The sequence below is a fragment of the Oncorhynchus tshawytscha genome, linkage group LG12 (genome assembly GCF_018296145.1).
Source record: "Oncorhynchus tshawytscha isolate Ot180627B linkage group LG12, Otsh_v2.0, whole genome shotgun sequence".
In the NCBI taxonomy this organism is placed as follows: domain Eukaryota; kingdom Metazoa; phylum Chordata; class Actinopteri; order Salmoniformes; family Salmonidae; genus Oncorhynchus; species Oncorhynchus tshawytscha.
This window is the reverse complement of record NC_056440.1, coordinates 5,495,922-5,522,974: the sequence shown is the minus strand read 5'-3', so window position 1 is coordinate 5,522,974 and position 27,053 is coordinate 5,495,922. Positions and strand designations below refer to the sequence as shown.

The following is a 27,053-nucleotide window of genomic DNA, read 5'->3' as shown; positions in this document are numbered from 1 at the left end:
TAGAAACACAAGCATTTAGCTAGGTATCACTGTTGGAGCTAGAAACACAAGCATTTAGATAGGTATCACTGCACTGTTAGAGCTAGAAACACAAGCATATAGATAGGTATCACTGCACTGTTGGAGCTAGAAACACAAGGATTTAGCTACAGAATCACTGCACTGTTGGAGCTAGAAACACAAGCATTTAGCTAGGTATCACTGCACTGTTGGAGCTAGAAACACAAGGATTTCACAGCACCTGCAATATCATATGCAAATCTCTGTATGCAACCAATAAACTTTGATTTGATTTGAAGATACCAAAGGGTCTTGTGGTTCATGCTTAGGTTCATTTGGTTCAGAAACTTCATACTCAACAAGGTCGGACAAGTTTTGTGAATCTGGGCATTTCATTAAAAAAGAAAAGACACAATTTAAGACTTTTATTAAATAAATCAATACATAACTTTTAAGAGCAGATATTCAAAATGCAAAATAGAGTAATGTAATGAATACATTTGATCAGATGTAGTATGTAGTTGTTCAAACACTTAATAAACAGAAAATCTAATGTGCCCTGGTTGACCATACAACTGAAAATGTAATGTTCTCCTGGTTGACCATATAACTGAAAATGTAATGTTCTCCTGGTTGACCATATTAATGCAACAGATTATCAGTAGAACATATACGATAGATCTGCTCAACTGTTTTGGTTCTGTCCCAAATGGTACCCTTTCCCCTATATAGTGCACTGTCCATAGGGCTCTGGTCAAAAGTAGTGCACTATATAGGGAATAGGGTGCCATAGTGCACTACTTTTGACTAGAGCCCTATGTTGGGAATATGGTGCCATAGGGCTCTGGTCAAAATTAGTGCACTATGTAGGGAATAGGGTGCCATAGGGCTCTGGTCAAAAGTAGTGCACTATGTAGGGAATAGGGTGCAATTTAGGATGTGGCGTCTTAATCCCCACGGGAATGTTGCCAATGCTTTGTTGAATACTAGCCCATATTACTCTGTCGGAGTGGGAGTTAACACTAACACTATATAAAAGGTTCCAGCTGGATCAATAAATCAATCAAATGTGTTTTTATAAAGCCCTTCTTTCTTTCTTTTCTTTTTTTACATCAGCAGTTGTCACAAAGTGCTTTACAGAGACCCAGCCTATAACCCTCAATAGCTTTACAGAGACCCAGCCTATAACCCTCAATAGCTTTACAGATACCCAGCCTATAATCCTCAATAGCTTTACAGATACCCAGCCTATAATCCTCAATAGCTTTACAGATACCCAGCCTATAATCCTCAATAGCTTTACAGATACCCAGTCTATAACCCTCAATCGCTTTACAGATACCCAGCCTATAATCCTCAATAGCTTTACAGATACCCAGTCTATAACCCTCAATGAACAAACAATGCAGAGGCAGAAGCACCGTGAATATATTGGACCTTGGGATATCTCATACAGTGTTCTATACGCACCAGACTTAGTCAAATACATATCCAATACTTGATTTAGTTGATTTAGTTGGCCTGGTACAATGGAACCAATGGGATAGTCCCAAAGGTGAAAAATCTGGCACGATTATTTGGCATGTGCATTTGAGGTCTGACACACATGGGCTTTGTTTAGACAGAGAGAGATTCACTTTATATATTATCTACCTCACTTGCTTTGGCAATGTTAACGCATGTTTCCCATGCCAATAAAGCCCCTTGAATTGAATTGAATTGAATTGAGAGACCAATTCGGATCTTTCTACAGGCTAATCTTTTGACCAATCATATCAGCTCTGAAAAATAATCTGATGTGTAAAGATCAGGAATTATTGAATTAAAATATCATTCAGTCTTGTTTACAATCATGGAACCATTATGAAACACACACCACAGAAAAGCATCATTGAGATTTAAAACAGAGAGTTAAAACTATTTTTTTGTTTTTGTCGAAAAGTCTAAATCTTGTAAATTCGAGGTATCATCATAATAATTAACTGAAAAAAAAGATGTAAACAAAAAGAATTACGGCACATCATGAATGAATAATGTATTGTGTTAGTTGTTTCGTTCAGCAGTCACAGACCTGGCCTATGAACTTGCTGTACTCCTGTTTGATGCAGCTGTACACTGTTTTGTAGAAGTGCCTGTCTGTCGCCATGAGATCGGTGACTATCTCTGTGTGGTCCATTTTAGGCATGAGGTACAGGGACACCTTGATTGACAGGGCCGTGAGCAGCTCAGAGAACCTCTGGGAAGATTCCACCGGAACTATGATGTCGTTGGTTCCGTGGAGCAAGCAGAAAGGTGGAACTCTGTAGAATTGAACAAATGATGAGTTGGTAGTTGACGCACACACAAAATTCTAGTAGAGCTGCTGACTAACAGACTAGCCCCGTAGAACTGTAACTTTTTCTTTAAGAGGCTCCTCTGTCCTCCACTCGTTACCTGTATTAATGGCACCTGTTTGAACTTGTTATCAGTATAAAAGACACCTGTCCACAACCTCAAACAGTCACACTCCAAACTCCACTATGGCCAAGACCAAAGAGCTGTCAAAGGAAAACTGTGCATTTATTGGGTTAAGATCGTCGGAAACCGTTGAGATCATATCAGTTTTATCGTCAATGTCTGTATAGTATTTGCAGCCTCTTCATCCTACCTTTTCAGTTGTGCCTCGCTGAATTTCTTCAGTAGGTGTGTTGGTGAGTAATAAGGGAAGTTCTCCAGTCCGTTCATAGCTTTGTGCATCGTAGAGACATACTCCACAGCTCTCATCTGTTCATGTTCATAGTGGTCCACAATGTTGTATACTCCACTCAAACCTGAACAGAGAACAGACACCATGTCGTAGAGGAGGAGTAGGAGGGGGGGACAACAAGATATTTTTAAGGAACTTTATTTTTTAAATCTAAATTCAATGTAATACAACACAACTTCCTGTTTTTCATTTGATCATGGAAATAAAGCCTGAGCTTAAGAACAAGAAAATCTCATCAATGCTGAGATAAATGTTAAGCTGTCTGATTGTCTAAGACAATATCTATAAACCACGCATTGACCTGTAACTATATAAACCACATATTGACCTGTAACTATAAACCACATAGTGACCTGTAACTATAAACCACATATTGACCTGTAACTATAAACCACATATTGACCTGTAACTATAAACCACATATTAACCTGTAACTATAAAGCACATAGTGACCTGTAACTATAAACCACATATTGACCTGTAACTATAAACCACATATTGACCTGTAACTATAAACCACATATTGACCTGTAACTATAAACCACATATTGACCTGTATCTATAAACCACATATTGACCTGTAACTATAAACCACATATTGACCTGTATCTATAAACCACATATTGACCTGTAACTATAAACCACATATTGACCTGTAACTATAAACCACATATTGACCTGTAACTATAAACCACATATTGACCTGTAACTATAAACCACATATTGACCTGTATCTATAAACCACATATTGACCTGTAACTATAAACCACATATTGACCTGTATCTATAAACCACATATTGACCTGTAACTCCTCTGATTGCCATGGTGATCTCTGTCTGCTTCTTGGCTTCTATAAAGAGCTCGTCTCGTCCTTCGACCATGAACAGCACGGTTAGAGCTGCTAGGTGAGCCCCAGCGGAGTGGCCCATTAACACAATGTTATCCTGAAAAGACAACATAGTGGATATCACTACCTGTTAACTGTTTATTACTCACTCACAAACTAAAAATTAACAGTTTATGAACGACTAACACAATGTTATCCTGCACGTAGACAACAGGTAGGCACAGGGGGGTGAATATCAACCAATGTGTTATAAATGCTTACTACACATTCATATATATATGAACTAATAATGTAGTATTTATGATCTATAACTATAAGCCTTTGATAAATCATATATAGGGATTATTAACATAATGTTATCCTTGCATAAAGAGAGAACAAGCACGGGAATGTTAGTATCAACATTGCATTTATGAACAGTCTTCAGTAAAGGACGAATACAAAAACTAATTTCACATTTTTCTAATATCAATGCAAGACTACTAAGTGAGAATTATAATCTAGAAGTGAGAATTATAATCTAGAATAATTGAGGATTAGGCCTCCCGGGTGGCGCAGTGGTTAAGGGCGCTGTAGTGCAGCGACAGCTGTGCCACCAGAGACTATGGGTTCGCGCCCAGGCTCTGTCGTAACCGGCCGCGACCGGGAGGTCTGTGGGGCAACGCACAATTGGCCTAGCGTCGACCGGGTTAGGGAGTGTTTGGCCGGTAGGGAAATCCTTGTCTCATCGCGCACCAGCGACCCCTGTGGCGGGCCGGGCACAGTGCGCGCTAACCAAGGTTGCCAGGTGCACGGTGTTTCCGCCGACACATTGGTGCGGGTGGCTTCCGGGTTGGATGGCGCTGTGTTAAGAAGCAGTGCGGCTTGGTTGGGTTGTGTATCGGAGGACGCATGACTTTCAACCTTCGTCTCTCCCGTACGAGAGTTGTAGCGATGAGACAAGATAGTAGCTACTAAACAATTGGAAACCACAAAATTGGGGTAAAAAAATAAATAAATAAGAATAAGAATAAATGAGGATTATAATCTAGAAGAAGTAAGGATTATAATCTAGAACCTAGAAGGACCTAGAAGAAGTAAGGATTGGCCCCTATGATATCAACCAATAACTAGACCTGGACTTCCAACCACTGTATGCATCACTTTTTAATTTTTATTTAATTTAATTTCACCTTTATTTAACCAGGTAGACCAGTTGAGAACACCTTTATTTAACCAGGTAGGCCAGTTGAGAACACCTTTATTTAACCAGGTAGGCCAGTTGAGAACACCTTTATTTAACCAGGTAGGCCAGTTGAGAACAAGTTCTCATTTACAACTGTGACCTGGCCAAGATAAAGCAAAGCAGTGTGACACAAACAACAGAGTTACACATGGAATAAACAAACATACAGTCAATAACACAATAGAAAAATCTATATACAGTGTGTGCAAATGGAGTAAGGAGGTAGGCAATAAATAGGCCAATAGTAGCAGAGTAATTACAATTTAGCAAATGAACACTGGAGTGATAGATGTGCAAACTTACTTTGTCGAAGTTGAATTTATGGCCGCTGTCCCTCGCCCAAATGAGACAGTCCGCAATATCTTGAACCATACACAAAACGTTACCCTGGAAAGAAGATTAGGGTCAAATGCAATGTGAACGCTCGCTCACTGAATACAACAGGGACTGCATGGTGTTTTGGTCTATTCTATCTGTCCCTATGCAAAAAAATATATACAGTGCCTTGCGAAAGTATTCGGCCCCCTTGAACTTTGCGACCTTTTGCCACATTTCAGGCTTCAAACATAAAAATATAAAACTGTATTTTTTTGTGATGAATCAACAACAAGTGGGACACAATCATGAAGTGGTACGACATTTATTGGATATTTCAAACTTTTTTAACAAATCAAAAACTGAAAAATTGGGCGTGCAAAATTATTCAGCCCCCTTAAGTTAATACTTTTCAGCGCCACCTTCTGCTGCGATTACAGCTGTAAGTCGCTTGGGGTATGTCTCTATCAGTTTTGCACATCGAGAGACTGAAATTTTTTCCCATTCCTCCTTGCAAAACAGCTCGAGCTCAGTGAGGTTGGATGGAGAGCATTTGTGAACAGCAGTTTTCAGTTCTTTCCACAGATTCTCGATTGGATTCAGGTCTGGACTTTGACTTGGCCATTCTAACACCTGGATATGTGTATTTTTGAACCATTCCATTGTAGATTTTGCTTTATGTTTTGGATCATTGTCTTGTTGGAAGACAAATCTCCGTCCCAGTCTCAGGTCTTTTGCAGACTCCATCAGGTTTTCTTCCAGAATGGTCCTGTATTTGGCTCCATCCATCTTCCCATCAATTTTAACCATCTTCCCTGTCCCTGCTGAAGAAAAGCAGGCCCAAACCATGATGCTGCCACCACCATGTTTGACAGTGGGGATGGTGTGTTCAGGGTGATGAGCTGTGTTGCTTTTACGCCAAACATAACGTTTTGCATTGTTGCCAAAAAGTTCCATTTTGGTTTCATCTGACCAGAGCACCTTCTTCCACATGTTTGGTGTGTCTCCCAGGTGGCTTGTGGCAAACTTTAAACAACACTTTTTATGGATATCTTTAAGAAATGGCTTTCTTCTTGCCACTCTTCCATAAAGGCCAGATTTGTGCAATATACAACTGATTGTTGTCCTATGGACAGAGTCTCCCACCTCAGCTGTAGATCTCTGCAGTTCATCCAGAGTGATCATGGGCCTCTTGGCTGCATCTCTGATCAGTCTTCTCCTTGTATGAGCTGAAAGTTTAGAGGGACGGCCAGGTCTTGGTAGATTTGCAGTGGTCTGATACTCCTTCCATTTCAATATTATCGCTTGCACAGTGCTCCTTGGGATGTTTAAAGCTTGGGATTTTTTTGTATCCAAATCCGGCTTTAAACTTCTTCACAACAGTATCTCGGACCTCGGCAAAAGGTCGCAAAGTTCAAGGGGGCCGAATACTTTCGCAAGGCACTGTATATACATTTGAAACTAGAAACGGTACATTTTCTAAAGAATATTTGTGTGCTTGCTACAGCTGTTTTTTTATGGTTGTGGAGGGAGTCTTACCTTTGGATATGTACAATAGTCCGGACAGATCACCGTTGCGCTGAGCTCCTTAGCCATCTGCATGGCCAGTAGACAGTATATGGACCTTTCCCCTGAACCCCAGGCTCCCCCGTATATAAACACTACCACAGGCACCGGTCCACTGCCTGGCTGGCCCACCGTGGGGGAATAATACAAATCCAGCTTGTTACTACGACGCCCAAACGTGATTCCCTTTAGGAGGAGGAGGAGGAGAGAGGGAGGAGAAGAAGAGCGCCGTGCAGTGAGCTTTCACATTCATATATAATGAGGTACAATACCAAATGGTTTTGTAAAATATTTCAAAAGAAAGGCACTAATAATCAGCTCTACAGGGTGTTGATGAGTATTTTTCTCCGCTCATACAAGACCAATAAAGTCCTAGTTCACTATTATTATTTTCCACTGGGTCAAAAAAGTATTTAGTCAGCCACCAATTGTGCAAGTTCTCCCACTTAAAAAGATGAGAGAGGCCTGTAATTTTCATCATAGGTACACACACTTCAACTATGACAGACAAAATTAGAAAAAAAATCCAAAAAATCACATTGTAGGATTTTTAATGGATTTATTTGCAAATTATGGAAAATAAGTATTTGGTCAATAACAAAAGTATATCTCAATACTTTGTTATATACCCTTTGTTGGCAATGACATTTTCTGTAAGTCTTCACAAGGTTTTCACACACTGTTGCTGGTATTTTGGCCCATTCCTCCATGCAGATCTCCTCTAAAGCAGTGATGTTTTGGGGCTGTTGCTGGGCAACATGGACTTTCAACTCCCTCAAAAGACTTTCTATGGTGTTGAGATCTGGAGACTGGCTAGGCCACTCCAGGACCTTGAAATGCTTCTTACGAAGCCACTCCTTCGTTGCCCGGGCGGTGTGTTTGGGATCATTGTCATGCTGAAAGACCCAGCCACGTTTCATCTTCAATGCCCTTGCTGATGGAAGGAGGTTTTCACTCAAAATCTCACGATACATGGCCCCATTCATTCTTTCCTTTACACGGATCAGTCGTCCTGGTCCCTTTGCAGAAAAACAGCCCCAAAGCAAGATTTTTCCACCCCCATGCTTCACAGTAGATATGGTGTTCTTTGGATGCAATTCAGCATTCTTTGTCCTCCAAACACGACGAGTTGAGTTTTTACCAAAGAGTTATATTTTGGTTACATCTGACCATATGACATTCTCCCAATCGTCTTCTGGATCACCCAAATGCTCTCTAGCAAACTTCAGACGGGCCTGGACATGTACTGGCTTAAGCAGGGGGACACGTCTGGCACTGCAGGATTTGAGTCCCTGGCGGCATAGTGCGTTACTGATGGTAGGCTTTGTTACTTTGGTCCCAGCTCTCTGCAGGTCATTCACTTGGTCCCCCCGTGTGGTTCTGGGATTTTTGCTCACCGTTCTTGTGATAATTTTGACCCCACGGGTGAGATCTTGTGTGGAGCCCCAGATCGAGGGAGATTATCAGTGGTCTTGTATGTCTTCCATTTCCTAATAATTGCTCCCACAGTTGATTTCTTCAAGCCAAGCTGCTTACCTATTGCAGATTCAGTCTTCCCAGCCTGGTGCAGGTGTACAATTTTGTTTCTGGTGTCCTTTGACAGCTCTTTGGTCTTGGCCATAGTGGAGTTTGGAGTGTGACTGTTTGAGGTTGTGGACAGGTGTCTTTTATACTGATAACAAGTTCAAACAGGTGCCATTAATACAGGTAACGAGTGGAGGACAGAGGAGCCTCTTAAAGAAGAAGTTACAGGTCTGTGAGAGCCAGAAATCTTGCTTGTTTTTAGGTGACCAAATACTTATTTTCCACCATAATTTGCAGATCAATTCATTAAAAATCCTACAATGTGATTTTTGGGATTTTTTTTCTAATTTTGTCTGTCATAGCTGAAGTGTACTTATGATGAAAATTACAGGCCTCTCATCTTTTTAAGTGGGAGAACTTGCACAATTGGTGGCTGACTAAATACTTTTTTGCCCCACTGTATATATATATTTTTTCCATTTATCAGTTGGTGCTTCAGCACCCTACTTCCCACGTCTGTGGAAAAGACAGCAGCCCAAGACCAGCAATGTTGGAAAACTGGGACCTTTTCATGATGATTGGGGGTTTACTACATTACCTTTTCATAATGGTTGGGGGGTCTACTACATTACCTTGTCATAGTGATTTGAGTTTTCTACATTACCTTTTCATAGTGATTGGGGTTTTTCTACATTACCTTTTCATAATGGTTGGGGGGTTACTACATTACCTTGTCATAGTGATTGGAGTTTTCTACATTACCATTTCATAGTGACTGGGGGGTTTCTACATTACCTTTTCATACTGGTTTGGGTTTTCTACATTACCTTTTCATAATGCTTGTGGTTTTCTACATTACCTTTTCATAGCGGTTGTTTTTTTCTACATGGCCTTTTCATAATGCTTGGGGGGTTTACTACATTACCATTTCATAGTGATTGGAGGTTTTCTACATGACCTTTCCATAATGCTAGTGGTTTTCTACATTACCTTTTCATAATGTTTGTGGTTTTCTACATTACCTTTTCATAACGCCAGTGGTTTTCTACATTACCTTTTCATAATGCTAGTGGTTTTCTACATTACCTTTTCATAATGCTTGTGGTTTTCTACATTCTTGTACCAGGACTTCCACTGGAAGTAGAGTTTTCCGTACTGGAAGTATTTCAGCATCTCCAGCACAGCTCTAGTCAGACAGTATATCCTCCTGGGGAGAAGACACCAACACACACACACACACACACACACACACACACACACACACACACACACACACACACACACACACACACACACACACACACACACACACACACACACACACACACACACACACACACACAGACACACACACACACACACACACACACACACACACACACACACACACACACACACACACACACACACACACACACACACACACACACACACACACACACACACACACACACACACACACACACACACACACACACACACACACAAACACACACACACACACACACACAACACAACACACACACACACACAAACACAAACACACACACACACATACAAACACACACACACACACACACACACACAAAGTACATCTCAGAACCGCTAAATAAATATGAGCCCTGCTTGCCAGACTCATGGAGTGGGAAGAGACGATAAAAATCAGAACCTCATAACAATGTTTATGTCCCTATTCCCTATATAGTGCACTACTTTTGACCAGAGCCCTATGGTACCATATTCCCTATATAGTGCACTACTTTTGACCAGGGCCCATAGAGTTCTGGTGCTCTATGTAGAGAATAGGGTGCCATTCAGGGGACAATATATCAGTGAAGGTTATAGTAGCATTGGATTGTTAAATTACCTTGGCTTCAGAGCCTCAATGTACTTTTTATAGCCTGGCTTGTTAGGCCAGCCATACATCCACTGGGCTACGAGAGAGATGGAGTAGGGGATGCCTACTAACAACGCCCCTGCAGCCATGGGTAGAGACATGTTGTACTTCAGTCCAATCCTAGAGAACAACACACGGAGAGAGAGGAGGGAGAGAGAGAGAGAGAGACAGAGAGAAGGAGAGAGACAGAGACACAGAGCGAGAGACAGAGGAGAGAGAGGAGGGAGAGAGCCACAGAGAGGAGACACGGGGAGAGAGAGACAGAGCGAGAAACAGAGAGAAGGAGAGAGACAGACACAGGGCGAGAGACAGAGAGGAGAGAGAGAGAGGGAGAGAGAGAAGGAGAGAGAGACAGAGACAGAGAGAGAGAGACACATAGCGAGAGACAGAGGGAGGAGAGAGGAGAGAGAGAGACAGAAAATGAGAGAGAGAGTTACAGAGGGAGGAGAGAGAGGGAGGAGAGAGACAGAGAAGGAGAGAGAGAGAGGGACAGAGGGAGTAGAGATGAGAGAGAGAGACAGAGAAGGAGAGAGAGAGAGGCAGAGGGAGGAGAGAGGAGAGAGAGAGAGACAGAAGGAGGAGAGAGGAGAGAGAGAGAGACAGAAGGATGAGAGAGGAGAGAGAGAGACAGAGAGGGGGTTAGTAATCACTGTTGCATAATAATATGCCAGTTCGTAGCTCCCGAGTGGCGCAGTGGTCTAAGGCACTGCATCTCCATGCAAGAGGCGTCACTACAGTCACTGGTTCGAATCCAGGCTGTATTACATCTGGCCGTGATTGGGAGTCCCATAGGGGCGGCGCACAATTGGCCCAGCGTCGTCCGGGTTTGGCCGGGGGGTAGGCCGACATTGTAAAATAAGAATTTGTTCTTAACTGACTTGCCTAGTTAAATAAAGGTTAAATAAATAAAAAATAATCAAGATAAGCTATTGAATGGCACTGGTAAGTAAAACATGCTGAGTATCCTTCTTCACATGTTAATGAAGAGTTGCTGAAAATAGTCATGTATTGAATGGCACTGGTATACAAGCGAACATGTTATTTTGAGTGCGCGTGTACTCACATATTTAGTGATCCAAGTTGAGACGCTGTATCTGTGGGACTGTTTCCTGTAAGAGGAAGGCAAAGCAGGACAGACAACGTTAGACTATTACACCAACTGATCCATAGATGATTCAGATAACCAAGGTTCAGACCTAAGACCATGATTAGTTAATTCTTTGGAGCAGGTGTCTTAGTGCTAGGGTGGAACAAAAAGCTGGCTGCTCCACAGTAAGCAGAGGGAGACTGGCAAGAATACTGTTCCGAGGTTCTACTATGCAATGAGTTCTGAAGTTGCAAAATTCCAAATTCCATTCCACTATGATAAGTTATCTGTGGACTAGCTCTGGGTCAAGGTGCCCTGAACCAGAGCCAACCAAGCTGAAGGCAGGGCAAACCCCGTTTTTGGTGATTTCTGGTATATGATCAAAATAAATAAATCGCAGCACGTTTTATGACTCATTCAGCAGTTTTTTTCCCCTGATTTAAGTACAATACCATTGGAAATTTATTTTGAAAGTTCAATTTATATTACTGAAACTTTAAGTTGAAAATGATGCTGTCCTGCTTCATGTTGACAAGATATTTTGATAAATGTCAAAACACAGTTTTAAGGTGACCCAATCAATAACCAATATGTAGAACCCGTTTGTGATATATTGAAAACATATAAAAATGTCCATTTACAAATACAGTAGTAATTATGAGACTTATTATTATTATTATTATTTTTTTTTTCAACAAGCACCTTATGAACTGCACACATACCAAAAATCCTGTTGTTTTGACAATTGGCAATAAATAACTGATGTCGATTAGGGGGATAAGGTTGTACGTGCTGTACAAAACACATGGTTGGAGAAAGAACAACCAGCAGAAGACACTGAGATACAGTTTTACAGTGATGCAATTTTGATCGGCAAAACGGAAAGAGAAACGCAACGCTTATTTAGTCAATAACTCATATCGATATCACGCTGAAATCAATTACACGAGAGGGGGAGATGAGGCTGCACGTCCTGTTGAAACTAACACAGCTCATCAAACAAACACACGGAATCCGGCCATAATGTGAATAATGTGTACATCACTGGTCAGAGGACAGTTTGTAGAAGGCAGCTAGCTGGGCCACCAAAACGCTGTAAGTGTAAGGCAACACTTTTTTGTTTGTAATTTTAGATATTACGCTGAAATCAATAGAACAGTGTTGCGCTGTTTAAAATAATACGATTGAAAGGCCACAGGGAAACCTGGAACAACCTAGACATGGTTGGTTAGATGAGAACTTGTAGAAGGCTTATATCTATATTTTGGAATGGCGGATGTTGATTCCGGAAGGCTGCCATGCGGGGCCTGCTCTAGCCTTTTTGGGGCCCTAGGTGAGATTTGGCTGGGGGCCTGTCATGCCAATTAATGTCCCCCTGCCATAAAGTGCCCCCCCCCACACACCCCACACACACACACACACCTATTAGTGCCCGTTGCTATATCAACGGTGTGATGGCCTAATGCGTTGTATTCTGGATATCATTACAGACTAAATATTATTATTTTCATCTCACTATGTAAACTAAGTTTATTTCCGCGACAAAAAAAAAAAAAAATCGCTGTTTAAACTTAGTTTTGTTTAGTAAGATGAATTACTTCAAACTAGTTTTGTGTACCTTGTTAACATTTCAACATTAAATCCATGTCTTAAACATTACTACGTTTTGGAAAATGGCGAAGTAAACGTGTCATCAACTTGACACATTAAAGTTATTTACCTTACAGATCAGGAAGTTACAGATCAGGAAGTTACAGGTCAGGAAGTCAGCTAATTTCCACTCCATTCATATGCAAATCAATTTGATTCATACAATGACATGTTTATATTTTAACCTGCCCTTCCCTCATCTTCACTGAAATAAAATAATTTTAGTTATCCTCTATTATGATTCATTGTGGTTCTATCTCTTATAGCTCATTAGCACCCCCTTGTGGTTGAATATATATGTATCTACTGTAGGTCCCAGGATAAAACAATGAATAATGTTGAACTAACAAACACCATCAAAGGATACGTTACAATTTACAACAATGAACACCTTGTGAAACAGCTGTGAAAACCAACCTGACAATATTTAAGACTTAAATATATCAAGTTTGATCTTTTCTTGGTATAGTTGTGTCATTCATTTATTTTCACTTGTTTTTGTACACTCACATGGTAATCAGACTGAAATACTGAATTCTGGCGTGTGGAATAGAGAGGAGGTGGGTGATGTGTGTGTGGGTGGGAAGTTCTGGCTGTCACTTGTTCTCAACAGACAGTCAGTCTCAGAAGGGGGACTTAAGGAGGGAGACTGCAATGTCCAGGCACTGCTATTCTCTTTGTTCTGAGTGTTTGCAGGGCTGGTGTTTTTGGTTCATCTGTGGATCTCACATACAGTATTACGTGCCCAGTATGATAGAGCACAAACACTTTCTAGCAACAGCCTTAGCAACGGAAGCTAGAACTCATCGAATCCCATTGTGACACGGTGGGGGCACTTTTTGGCAGGGGGACACTATTTGGCAGGGGGACACTATTTGGCAGGGGGACACTGTTTGGCATCTACACATTTTGCCATTGGGCGTAGGTAAAATGTCCTGCAATTCTACACATTTTCCCATTAACCTATGCCATGTTAATGATATCTGAGAGTGACTAACAAAATCAACAACCCCTGGAGGTCAAAGCCACTAGGAACGTACCCTGCGTGCCCGGTCGGTATTCAGCCATGATTACTACACATTTAAATAACTGGCTAGACTAACTTAGCATTCTAAGACATGTTAGCTGACATGTGCTAATTGAGTGACTGTCAGTGACTGACAACTACAAAAAAGAGAAAAACTGCTGAGTCACAACCACATTTTGTTGGAACTTGCACCATGTGTATTTTAAGTTGTGTCCGGGACTGTTCCCTAGCGACCGGGGGGCTGGAGCCACGCCTGGTGCCATCAACCACTTTATCTATTACTCAAACAAATCACCGTGTAACATAGAATATCAACAGTGACAACGGTTGGCTGCTATTTAAGTGATAGTTTGAGTGTCAAATCAATGTATTTGTGTGTGGCAAGCGCCTTTTAGAGGGAGACCCCCATTCTAAGTGATTCTAACAAGGGGGGACTCAATATAGGCCTACGTAAAGAGATAAACGCCGAAGTTCTGTACATTTACTTTACCTACACCACCCGATGTTACAGGAAGGCCATACAGATCATCAGGGACAACAACCACCTGAGCCACTGCCTGTTCACCCCGCTATCATCCAGAAGGCGAGGTCAGTACAGGTGCATCAAAGCTGGGACCGAGAGACTGAAAAACAGCTTCTATCTCAAGGCCATCAGACAGTTAAACAGCCACCACTAACATTGAGTGGCTGCTGCCAACACACTGACACTGACTCAACTCCAGCCACTTTAATAATGGGAATTGATGTAAAATACATCACTAGCCACTTTAAACAATGCTACCTAATACAATGTTTACGTACCCTACATTATTCATCTCATATGTATATGTATATACTGTACTCTATATCATCTACTGCATCTTTATGTAATACATGTTAGTTAGATTACTCGTTGGTTATTACTGCATTGTCGGAACTAGAAGCACAAGCATTTCGCTACACTCGCATTAACATCTGCTAACCATCTGTATGTGAGAAATAAATTTGATTTGAAATAATGGACGCCGAAGCAGGATGAGGCGGAGCCAAAATAATTCAACACGATAGTATATACTGAGTGTACAAAACACTAGGAACACCTTCCTAATATTGAGTTGCAACCAGAACAGAACATCCTCAATTCATTGTGGCATGGACTCTGCAAGGTCTCGAAAGCGTTCCACAGGAATGCTGGTCCATGTTGACTCCAATGCTTCCGACAGTTGTGTCAAGTTGGCTGGATGTCCTTTGGGTGGTGGACCATTCTTGATACACACAGGAAACTGTTGAGCGTGAAAAACACAGCAGTGTTGCAGTTCTTCACACAAACCGGTGCGCCTGGCACCTACTACCATACCCCGTTCAAAGGCACTTAAATCTTTTGTCTTGCCCATTCACCCTCTGAATGGAACACATTCCCAATTGTCTCAAGGCTTAAAAATCATTTAACCCGACTCCTCCCCTTCATCTACACTGATTGAAGTGGATTTAACAAGTGACATCAATAAGGGATCATAGCTTTCACCTGGGATTCACCTGGTCAGTCTATGTCACGGAAACAGCAGGTGTTCTTAATGTTTTTTCCACTCAGGTGTACGTTGCCCACTCACAAACTATTGCAACAATCACATCTACTTCTCAATCATTTAACAATTTAGAGTTTAAAAATCCTCTCAAACACAATTTAATGCGTATGCTGTAGGCTGAACGTCCCTACTATCTGTAGGTTATCTTGTGATTGTCATAGCAGCTAAATGCATTATAGTGCATGAAATAGAAATAAATGGACCTGTGGGCAGTCTGGGAGTCTTTTTGTTGAATTGACAGCCAACGAAAGATGGTAACAGTCTGTGTCTGATGATTTTAGAATTATTTTTGTTTAATTTTGATGAATTTTATTTATTTTAGATTTGTTTCACATTTTATTATACAAAATGATCAACAATTGACATGCTTACATCATACATGTCTAACAAAACAAAACACAGGTAAAACTAGAAAATACTGAATACATACAAATTCAAGTGCAATTGTATTCACTCAGAAAAAAAATCTCATTATAATGATTAACGAAGATGTTATTCACTATGGATGATGTCTTAACAAGATGATTAAATTCAATCAAAATTATTTAGAAATTTTGGTATAGAATTCTGGAATTTTTGTTTGTGTATAAAGTATTTGGCAACAAGAATACATGTTTAAAAAATCACAATAATTTCAATGGTCTTGTTATTATTGCAATAGTAACATGTTAAATCCTTCATGTCAAAAACGTAGTGTTATAAAACAGTGTCTGTGTCCGATGAAAGCAACATCGTAGCACGCAGTACTGACCGTAGACCAAACATGCGGAAATTAGCTTCGTTCGCAGCTGCTATTACTGCGACCTCTACTGTAAAGTCGACGTAACTGCATGATTTTACTAATCCGCGATGGATATGCAGTTTAACACAATACTGCAGCTAACTACAATGTTTTATTCAGAAGATATCAGCTATTCTCTCCCTTATGTTGCTACACAACTAACTGACCGAATAGTGGCACATATTAATGAATACAGTAACCTACCAGACAACATGTAAGTCTGTGTTATGCACCGTTAGATATATCAGCATTTTTTTTTTATTCTAGAAACAACTTACCGTTTAGACGCGGTATTGTACTAGGCTACAATGTGTCTTCTTAGGCCTATTGATGTAGGAATAGAAAGGGGGGGTGGTGTTTGTAAAATGTCAAACTATGGTAAGAAAATAGTTTCGTTTTGAATCCCCAAATGACCGACTTCATTGATCATCTATCAAGGCAGGAAAGCGTCTCAAAACAGAACGAAAAATGTTCCCAAATACGTCACAATTTAACTCGTATTCGTCCTAATTATTTCACTATCCGAAGTACTATCTTGTCATTACAGATTTCGGAAAAGAAACAGTTTTTTTTCTTCTCCATCATCATAATTGCAGATTTTATAACAACAGGAGCCCGGTGTTAGGGTATTCGATGTCCGCCGTACGCCACATGATTCGTTCCCATTGGTTATTATTCTTAGAAGGCAGGACTACTAGTTGGTGTACTTTGAGGTTTGATTGGCTGGGTTAGTTGTCATTCTGCACACTGTTTTATTTCTGAAAAATATATATATTTTTTACAGGTATTCAATATTCCCGTCTGCAATACGTCATGGATTTATGAGAATTTGCGTTAGGATCGGAATATTTGTAAAGTAGATGAATTATTTTGGCAGTTACTTGTAGTATTGTGTGATGGAGTCATGTTATACAGGTGTAGTGTGATGGAGTCATGGTTATACAGGTGTAGTGTGATGGAGTCATGGTTATATATATATATGTAGTGTGATGGAGTCATGGTTATATATATATATGTAGGGTGATGGAGTCATGGTTATATATATAAGTAGGGTGATGGAGTCATGGTTATAGAGGTGTAGGGTGATGGAGTCATGGTTATTTATATATGTAATGTGATGGAGTCATGGTTATAGAGGTGTAGTGTGATGGAATCATGGTTATAGAGGTGTAGGGTGATGGAGTCATGTTAATAGAGGTGTAGGGTGATGGAGTCATATTATAGAGGTGTAGGGTGATGGAGTCATGTTATAGTGGTGTAGTGTGATGGAGTCATAGTTATATATATATATGTGTAGTGTGATGGAATCATGGTTATAGAGGTGTAGGGTGATGGAGTCATGTTATAGAGGTGTAGTGTTATGGAGTCATGTTATAGAGGTGTAGGGTGATGGAGTCATGTTATAGAGGTGTAGGGTGATGGAGCCATGGTTATAGAGGTGTATGTAGGGTGATGGAGTCATGGTTATAGAGGTGTAGGGTGATGGACTAATGGTTATAGAGGTGTAGGGTGATGGAGTCATGGTTATAGTGGTTTAGTGTGATGGAGTCATGTTATAGAGGTGTAGGGTGATGGAGTCATGGTTATATATATGTAGTGTGATGGAGTCATGGTTATAGAGGTGTAGGGTGATGGAGTCATGGTTATAGTGGTGTAGTGTGATGGAGTCATAGTTATACAGGTATAGTGTGATGGAGTCATGTTATACAGGTGTAGTGTGATGGAGTCATGGTTATATATATATATGTAGTGTGATGGAGTCATGGTTATAGAGGTGTAGTGTGATGGAGTCATGGTTATAGAGGTGTAGTGTGATGGAGTCATGGTTATATATATAAGTAGTGTGATGGAGTCATGGTTATAGAGGTGTAGGGTGATGGAGTCATGGTTATTTATATATGTAATGTGATGGAGTCATGGTTATAGAGGTGTAGTGTGATGAAATCATGGTTATAGAGGTGTAGGGTGATGGAGTCATGTTAATAGAGGTGTAGGGTGATGGAGTCATGATTATAGAGGTGTAGGGTGATGGAGTCATGGTTAGTGTGATAGTGTGATGGAGTCATGTTATACAGGTGTAGTGTGATGGAGTCATGGTTATATAAATATACGTAGTGTGATGGAGTCATGGTTATAGAGGTGTAGGTTTATGGAGTCATGGTTATATATATGTAATGTGATGGAGTCATGGTTATAGTGGTGTAGTGTGATGGAGTCATGGTTATAGTGGTGTAGTGTGATGGAGTCATGGTAATATATATGTAGTGTGATGGAGTCATGGTTATAGTGGTGTAGTGTGATGGAGTCATGTTATACAGGTGTAGTGTGATGGAGTCATGGTTATATATATATGTAGTGTGATGGAGTCATGGTTATAGAGGTGTAGGGTGATGGAGTCATGGTTATAGTGATGTAGTGTGATGGAGTCATAGTTATACAGGTATAGTGTGATGGAGTCATGGTTATAGTGGTGTAGTGTGATGGAGTCATGTTATACAGGTGTAGTGTGATGGAGTCATGGTTATAGTGATGTAGTGTGATGGAGTCATGTTATATATATATGTAGTGTGATGGAGTCATGGTTATAGAGGTGTAGGGTGATGGAGTCATGGTTATAGTGATGTAGTGTGATGGAGTCATAGTTATACAGGTATAGTGTGATGGAGTCATGGTTATAGAGGTGTAGGGTGATGGAGTCATGGTTATAGAGGTGTAGGGTGATGGAGTCATGGTTATAGAGGTGTAGTGTGATGGAGTCATGGTTATAGAGGTGTAGGGTGATGGAGTCATGGTTATAGAGGTGTAGGGTGATGGAGTCATGGTTATAGAGGTGTAGTGTGATGGAGTCAAGGTTATAGAGGTGTAGGGTGATGAAGTCATGGTTATAGAGGTGTAGGGTGATGGAGTCAAGGTTATAGAGGTGTAGGGTGATGAAGTCATGGTTATAGTGGTGTAGTGTGATGGAGTCAAGGTTATAGAGGTGTAGGGTGATGAAGTCATGGTTATAGAGGTGTAGGGTGATGGAGTCAAGGTTATAGAGGTGTAGGGTGATGAAGTCATGGTTATAGTGGTGTAGTGTGATGGAGTCATGGTTATAGATGTGTAGTGTGGCAAGTAGCCTAGCAGTTAAGAGCTTTGGTCCAGTAACCGAAAGGTCGCTGTTTCAAATCCCTGTGGTTCAAATCCCTGAGCCGATTAGGTGAAAAATCTGTCTGTGTCCTTGAGCAAGGCACTTAACCCTAATTGCTCCTGTAAATTGTTCTGGATAAGGGCATCTGCTACGTAGGAATAGAATAGGTTCAGATGAGTTAGCCCTAATCTTTTATTGTCAGTCGTTGGGATGTCCCTCCGCTTAACCCCATACCCTTACCCTAATAACCATAACTCATACCTAATATTTTATCATACCTTGACCATTTCAACTTCAATGGGGTAGAGACTTCCCAAGGATACCAGATAGGATGGAACAATCTTTCATGGGCTAGCTAATCTAAAATATATATATTTGTATTTATTTTCAAAGTAGCCCTGTGTTCACTGCTAAGACATCTTGCAGGATGGTATAAGGAGGGTGCACTCACACACAAGGCGGAGCCACATGATGCTCGGAGTGACTGCTGGCGGAGCCACATAATGCCCGGAGTGACTGCGGTCGCTCTCTCTCACACACACACACACAAGTGGAGAGAGTAGGTTAACTTCTGAATGATTGAATGAAGTGGTCGAATAATACGTGACCAAAATCTCAAGACCAACCAATCTGTAAATATGTAAACGGCCCGGACTACACCTTGAAGAATATTATTGAATGGAAAACATGGAATTCCCTATAAGAAACAGCAAGAAACGGTGTTTTTACGCGCTGTTGTGGTCACTTGTTGGCCAACTAACACTGGGAGGTAAGATATCTCTGAAAGTTGGGACTTCTCGCGGGCGAGATTGTTCGCTATTTATTCTGTAGCCTGTTGTATGTGTGTGTGTTTTTGTGTGTCTAAGCTTTTGATACTGTAATTCATTCATTTCGTTTTTGGCAAACGTTATTATGCACACCAGTTTCTCCCGGTGTATCGGGAAAATCACTGCCTTCGCTGCTTAGCCTATACAATGTTAATACAAGCTAATTTCCTGCATAATCTACACAATACAATTATGACCCATAGCCGTATCCATTTAGAACAACAAAAAATAAGCAAAAATGTCCCTAGTCATCAAGCTAGGTAAAAAAATATATATATATATATATTTGTATTTATTTAACTTGGCAAATTATAAAAAAATGTTTAAGTGATTGATAAGACTCAACTAGATCAAAGGTAATTCAACAATCGATATTGTGTTCCACCTTTAACCAATAACCTAACCAATCTAACAACAAAAATCTGACTTTTGATTGGCCTTTATTAAGATCCTCTATATCAAATGTCAGCCAGACCCCGCACCAGCCAGACCCCGCCCCAGCCCGAACCCCGCCCCCCAGCCTCAGCCACCTGAACCGAAGGCAATACCTCAACTCTCTCCCAAAAATATTTTGACCCACCATTTATTTATTTATTACAGTGACAACCCATCCTCCATATAATTAATCTCATAGGCTGGGGGGTTCACCCCGTCCTGCCCCTAGGGTCCACCACCCTGCAGCGCCCCAACCCAACACACCCCACTCAGATTTAGGATCTTAGTGAAACATTCCTTTTTGGTTTCAAGTGTGTTAGGCCAAGGCCAGAGTGACAACCCACTGGCTGGGGGGTGTCTGGGGGCGGGTCTGGCTGGGGGGGGTCTGACTCCTTTTGTCATACAGTATTCCATATAAGGCTTCCGGACCTTATGAAAGTTGCACAGTAAACCCTCAATCTGGTAATAAATCACATCTAGTGATACATAACTTGACATTTCTGCTATCCATTGTGACATTGTGGGAGGATTACCAACCTTCCAATTAAGGGCAATGCATTTCCTAGCCACTATAAATGCTGGGTTACACAGTTTCGTTTCGATAACAGTCTCCAGCATCAACATTTACAGTACAAGCAAACACAACAAACAACAACAGGAAGAAAGGAGAATCTGTTGAATTCATGTTGAGATTAAAGAACATACAAATTTAGCCAGCCTTCACAAAAAAACTATAGTACATGTAAATATGTCCCTTTGTGTTTTACACCTCCAAGCAGAGGAATGACATGTCTGAGGGCATGATATTCTGTTTCACTGACATATAGAACGTTCTATGGATGGTCTCAAACTGCAGTCATTTATGTCTGAGATGATATGAACATGACTGGGGATTCAAACATATCAGTATCCAGTGACGATTTTAGCATGTAAATCTTGGTGGGGCAAACAAACAAACAGAACATTTTGGGGGGATGGATGCCAGCAAAGCAACAACACAACACTAAACAATACATGAATTTCACTATAACGGTGACAAACGGTGCCCACAAACTGTTAGGGACTACATAAAGTTGTCTCAAAAGCAGAGTCCCAACACCAGAATCCCAACAGCAGAGTCACAACACCAGAGTCCCAACAGCAGAGTCACAACACCAGAGTCCCAACAGCAGAGTCCCAACACCAGAATCCCAACAGCAGAGTCCCAACACCAGAGTCCCAACACCAGAGTCCCAACAGCAGAGTCCCAACAGCAGAGTCCCAACAGCAGAGTCCCAACACCAGAGTCCCAACAGCAGAGTCCCAACAGCAGAGTCCCAACAGCAGAGTCCCAACACCAGAGTCCCAACAGCAGAGTCCCAACACCAGAATCCCAACAGCAGAGTCCCAACAGCAGAGTCCCAACACCAGAGTCCCAACACCAGAGTCCCAACACCAGAATCCCAACAGCAGAGTCCCAACAGCAGAATCCCAACACCAGAGTCCCAACACCAGAGTCCCAACACCAGAGTCCCAACAGCAGAGTCCCAACACTGCTACACCTGGTTTTCAGCGGAGCCTTGTCTGGTAGCAAAACAGTTCATTCAGCCTCATTTCCTGCCTTTAAAAAACACATAGCTGATATTTTATCTTTATTTAACTAGGCAAGTCAGTTAAGAACATATTCTTATTTTCAATGATGGCCTAGGAACAGTGGGTTAACTGGTCTAGGAACAGTGGGTTAACTGGTCTAGGAACAGTGGGTTAACTGGTCTAGGAACAGTGGGTTAACTGGTCTAGGAACAGTGGGTTAATTGCCTGTTCAGGGGCAGAACGACAGATTATTATATATTTTTTACCTTGTCAGCTTGGGGATATTCTCTTGCAACCTTTTGGTTACAAGTCCAATGCTCTAACCACTAGGCTACCTACTGCCCCAGCTGGCTAACTTGCTTAAACAAATGTGGTTTCTACTGACAATTGAGATGTAGAGAGACGACGGACGTAGTCAATAACTATTTGTTCAGCACTTTTGAAATGTACAGCGACAGAATTCAGAACATCAAATCAAAATCAAATCAAATCAAATCAAATTTTATTTGTCACATACACATGGTTAGCAGATGTTAATGCGAGTGTAGCGAAATGCTTGTGCTTCTAGTTCCGACAATACAGTAATAACGAACAAGTAATCTAACTAACAATTCCAAAAAAACTACTGTCTTATACACAGTGTAAGGGGATAAGGAATATGTACATAAGGATATATGAATGAGTGATGGTACAGAGCAGCATAGGCAAGATACAGTAGATGATATCGAGCACAGTATATACATATGAGATGAGTATGTAAACCAAGTGGCATAGTTAAAGTGGCTAGTGATACATGTATTACATAAGGATGCAGTCGATGATATAGAGTACAGTATCTACGTATGCATATGAGATGAATAATGTAGGGTAAGTAACATTATATAAGGTAGCATTGTTTAAAGTGGCTAGTGATATATTTACATCATTTCCCATCAATTCCCATTATTAAAGTGGCTGGAGTAGAGTCAGTGTCATTGACAGTGTGTTGGCAGTAGCCACTCAATGTTAGTGGTGGCTGTTTAACAGTCTGATGGCCTTGAGATAGAAGCTGTTTTTCAGTCTCTCGGTCCCAGCTTTGATGCACCTGTACTGACCTCGCCTTCTGGATGACAGCGGGGTGAACAGGCAGTGGCTCGGGTGGTTGATGTCCTTGATGATCTTTATGGCCTTCCTGTAGCATCGGGTGGTGTAGGTGTCCTGGAGGGCAGGTAGTTTGCCCCCGGTGATGCGTTGTGCAGACCTCACTACCCTCTGGAGAGCCTTACGGTTGAGGGCGGTGCAGTTGCCATACCAGGCGGTGATACAGCCCGCCAGGATGCTCTCGATTGTGCATCTGTAGAAGTTTGTGAGTGCTTTTGGTGACAAGCCGAATTTCTTCAGCCTCCTGAGGTTGAAGAGGCGCTGCTGCGCCTTCCTCACGATGCTGTCTGTGTGAGTGGACCAATTCAGTTTGTCTGTGATGTGTATGCCGAGGAACTTAAAACTTGCTACCCTCTCCACTACTGTTCCATCGATGTGGATGGGGGTGTTCCCTCTGCTGTTTCCTGAAGTCCACAATCATCTCCTTAGTTTTGTTGAAGTTGAGTGTGAGGTTATTTTCCTGACACCACACTCCGAGGGCCCTCACCTCCTCCCTGTAGGCCGTCTCGTCGTTGTTGGTAATCAAGCCTACCACTGTTGTGTCGTCCGCAAACTTGATGATTGAGTTGGAGGCGTGCATGGCCACGCAGTCGTGGGTGAACAGGGAGTACAGGAGAGGGCTCAGAACGCACCCTTGTGGGGCCCCAGTGTTGAGGATCAGCGGGGAGGAGATGTTGTTGCCTACCCTCACCACCGGGGCGGCCCGTCAGGAAGTCCAGAACCCAGTTGCACAGGGCGGGGTCGAGACCCAGGGTCTCGAGCTTGATGACGAGCTTGGAGGGTACTATGGTGTTGAATGCCGAGCTGTAGTCGATGAACAGCATTCTCACATAGGTATTCCTCTTGTCCAGATGGGTTAGGGCAGTGTGCAGTGTGGTTGAGATTGCATCGTCTGTGGACCTATTTGGGCGGTAAGCAAATTGGAGTGGGTCTAGGGTGTCAGGTAGGGTGGAGGTGATATGGTCCTTGACTAGTCTCTCAAAGCACTTCATGATGACGGATGTGAGTGCTACGGGGCAGTAGTCGTTTAGCTCAGTTACCTTAGCTTTCTTGGGAACAGGAACAATGGTGGCCCTCTTGAAGCATGTGGGAACAGCAGACTGGTATAGGGATTGATTGAATATGTCCGTAAACACACCGGCCAGCTGGTCTGCGCATGCTCTGAGGGCGCGGCTGGGGATGCCGTCTGGGCCTGCAGCCTTGCGAGGGTTAACACGTTTAAATGTCTTACTCACTTCGGCTGCAGTGAAGGAGAGACCACATGTTTTCGTTGCAGGCCGTGTCAGTGGCACTGTATTGTCCTCAAAGCGGGCAAAAAAGTGATTTAGTCTGCCTGGGAGCAAGACATCCTGGTCCGTGACTGGGCTGGGTTTCTTCCTGTAGTCCGTGATTGACTGTAGACCCTGGCACATGCCTCTTGTGTCTGAGCCGTTGAATTGAGATTCTACTTTGTCTCTGTACTGGCGCTTAGCTTGTTTGATAGCCTTGCGGAGGGAATAGCTGCACTGTTTGTGTTCAGTCATGTTACCAGACACCTTGCCCTGATTAAAAGCAGTGGTTCGTGCCTTCAGTTTCACACGAATGCTGCCATCAATCCAAGGTTTCTGGTTAGGGAATGTTTTAATCGTTGCTATGGGAACGACATCTTCAACGCACGTTCTAATGAACTCGCACACCGAATCAGCGTATTCGTCAATGTTGTTGTCTGACGCAATACGAAACATCTCCCAGTCCACGTGATGGAAGCAGTCTTGGAGTGTGGAGTCAGCTTGGTCGGACCAGCGTTGGACAGACCTCAGCGTGGGAGCCTCTTGTTTTAGTTTCTGTCTGTAGGCAGGGATCAACAAAATGGAGTCGTGGTCAGCTTTTCCGAAAGGGGGCGGGGCAGGGCCTTATATGCGTCGCGGAAGTTAGAGTAACAATGATCCAGGGTCTTTCCACCCCTGGTTGCGCAATCGATATGCTGATAAAATTTAGGGAGTCTTGTTTTCAGATTAGCCTTGTTAAAATCCCCAGCTACAATGAATGCAGCCTCCGGATAAATCGTTTCCAGTTTGCAGAGAGTTAAATAAAGTTTGTTCAGAGCCATCGATGTGTCTGCTTGGGGGATATATACGGCTGTGATTATAATCAAGAGAATTCTCTTGGTAGATAATGCGGTCTACATTTGATTGTGAGGAATTCTAAATCAGGTGAACAGAAGGATTTGAGTTCCTGTATGTTTCTGTCATCACACCATGTCACGTTAGTCATAAGGCATACGCCCCCGCCCCTCTTCTTACCAGAAAGATGTTTGTTTCTGTCGGCGCGATGCGTGGAGAAACCCGCTGGCTGCACCGCTTCGGATAGCGTCTCTCCGGTTAGCCATGTTTCCGTGAAGCAGAGAACGTTGCAGTCTCTGATGTCCCTCTGGAATGCTCTGGAATGCTACCCTTGCTCGGATTTCATCAACCTTGTTGTCTGGACAAGAGACTGGACATTGGCGAGAAGAATGCTAGGGAGTGGTGCACGATGTGCCCGTCTCCGGAGTCTGACCAGAAGACCGCTTCGTTTCCCTCTTTTTCTGAGTCGTTTTTTTGGGTCGCTGCATATAATCCACTCCGTTACACTGGTTGTAAGGCAGAACACAGGATCCGCATCGCGAAAAACATATTCTTGGTCGTACTGATGGTGAGTTGACGCTGATCTTATATTCAGTAGTTCTTCTCGGCTGTATGTAATGAAACCTAAGATGACCTGGGGTACTAGTGTAAGAAATAACACGTAAAAAAACAAAAAACTGCATAGTTTCCTAGGAACGCGAAGCGAGGCGGCCATCTCTGTCAGCGCCGGAAGTAGATCCGGCCGTTCTTAGTGTTCTCCCTGTACAACAAGTCAGAACTGTAGGATAAATAAAGGGGGCACAACAGTCAATGAAAGCTCTTACAATATTCGATGATTACATTTCTCTAAAACAGGTTATAGGCTACATGTGCATCACCAAGTTAGAACAGTAGGTGAAATTAAGAGGTGTGTCACGCCTTGGTCTTAGTATTTTGTGTTTTCTTTATTTATTTGGTCAGGCCAGGGTGTGACATGGGTTTATTTTGTGGTGTGTTTTTGTATTGGGGTTTTAGTAGGTATTGGGATTGTGGTTGAGTAGGGTTGTCTAGCATAGTCTATGGCTGCCTGAGGCGGTTCTCAATCAGAGTCAGGTGATTCTCGTTGTCTCTGATTGGGAACCATATTTAGGTAGCCTGGGTTACACTGTGTGTTTGTGGGTGATTGTTCCTGTCTCAGTGTTTCTGTATTTCACCAGATAGGCTGTATAGGTTTTCACGTTCCGTTTGTTGTTTTGTATTGATCGTGTTTTGTCTTCATTAAACATCTATCGAAATAACCACGCTGCATTTTGGTCCGACTCTCCTTCGACGGAAGAAAACCGTTACAAGGTGAAAATAGACCAAGTCGTTAGGGTGAGGCACATTGAACCCTGTTTGGGTCTTTGCGTGTCAAAAAAAGATACACGTCAAATTACACAATTCTATTATAGAACGTTGTGTGTGCTGAATTTGCACGTGCAAGCGAAGCGCCACCACTACTATCAGTAGCACTGTCAAAGGCTGTACAACAAAAAGTTGGCAAAACAAGCACACACCAGGCCACGAACCATGTGTTTACAATACCGCGTTGGTGAAAATAGACCAAATTATTAGGTGGAGGCACATGGGCTACTAAA

General features: G+C 42.1%; 1 protein-coding gene across 1 annotated transcript; it reads right to left on the bottom strand.

Annotated features, from left to right (window-relative positions):
* Nucleotides 1-410: 410 nt before the first annotated feature.
* On the bottom strand, nucleotides 411-16,886 carry LOC112262499 (probable isoprenylcysteine alpha-carbonyl methylesterase ICMEL1). Its single transcript, XM_042331232.1, has 9 exons — nucleotides 16,510-16,886; nucleotides 11,185-11,230; nucleotides 10,092-10,241; nucleotides 9,311-9,431; nucleotides 6,674-6,886; nucleotides 5,123-5,206; nucleotides 3,550-3,691; nucleotides 2,648-2,810; nucleotides 411-2,300 (listed from the first exon to the last, which is right to left on the bottom strand). Coding segments are annotated over exons 2-9 (1,119 nt in total). The 5' UTR covers nucleotides 11,187-11,230; nucleotides 16,510-16,886; the 3' UTR covers nucleotides 411-2,056.
* Between the last annotated feature and the right edge of the window lie 10,167 nt (nucleotides 16,887-27,053).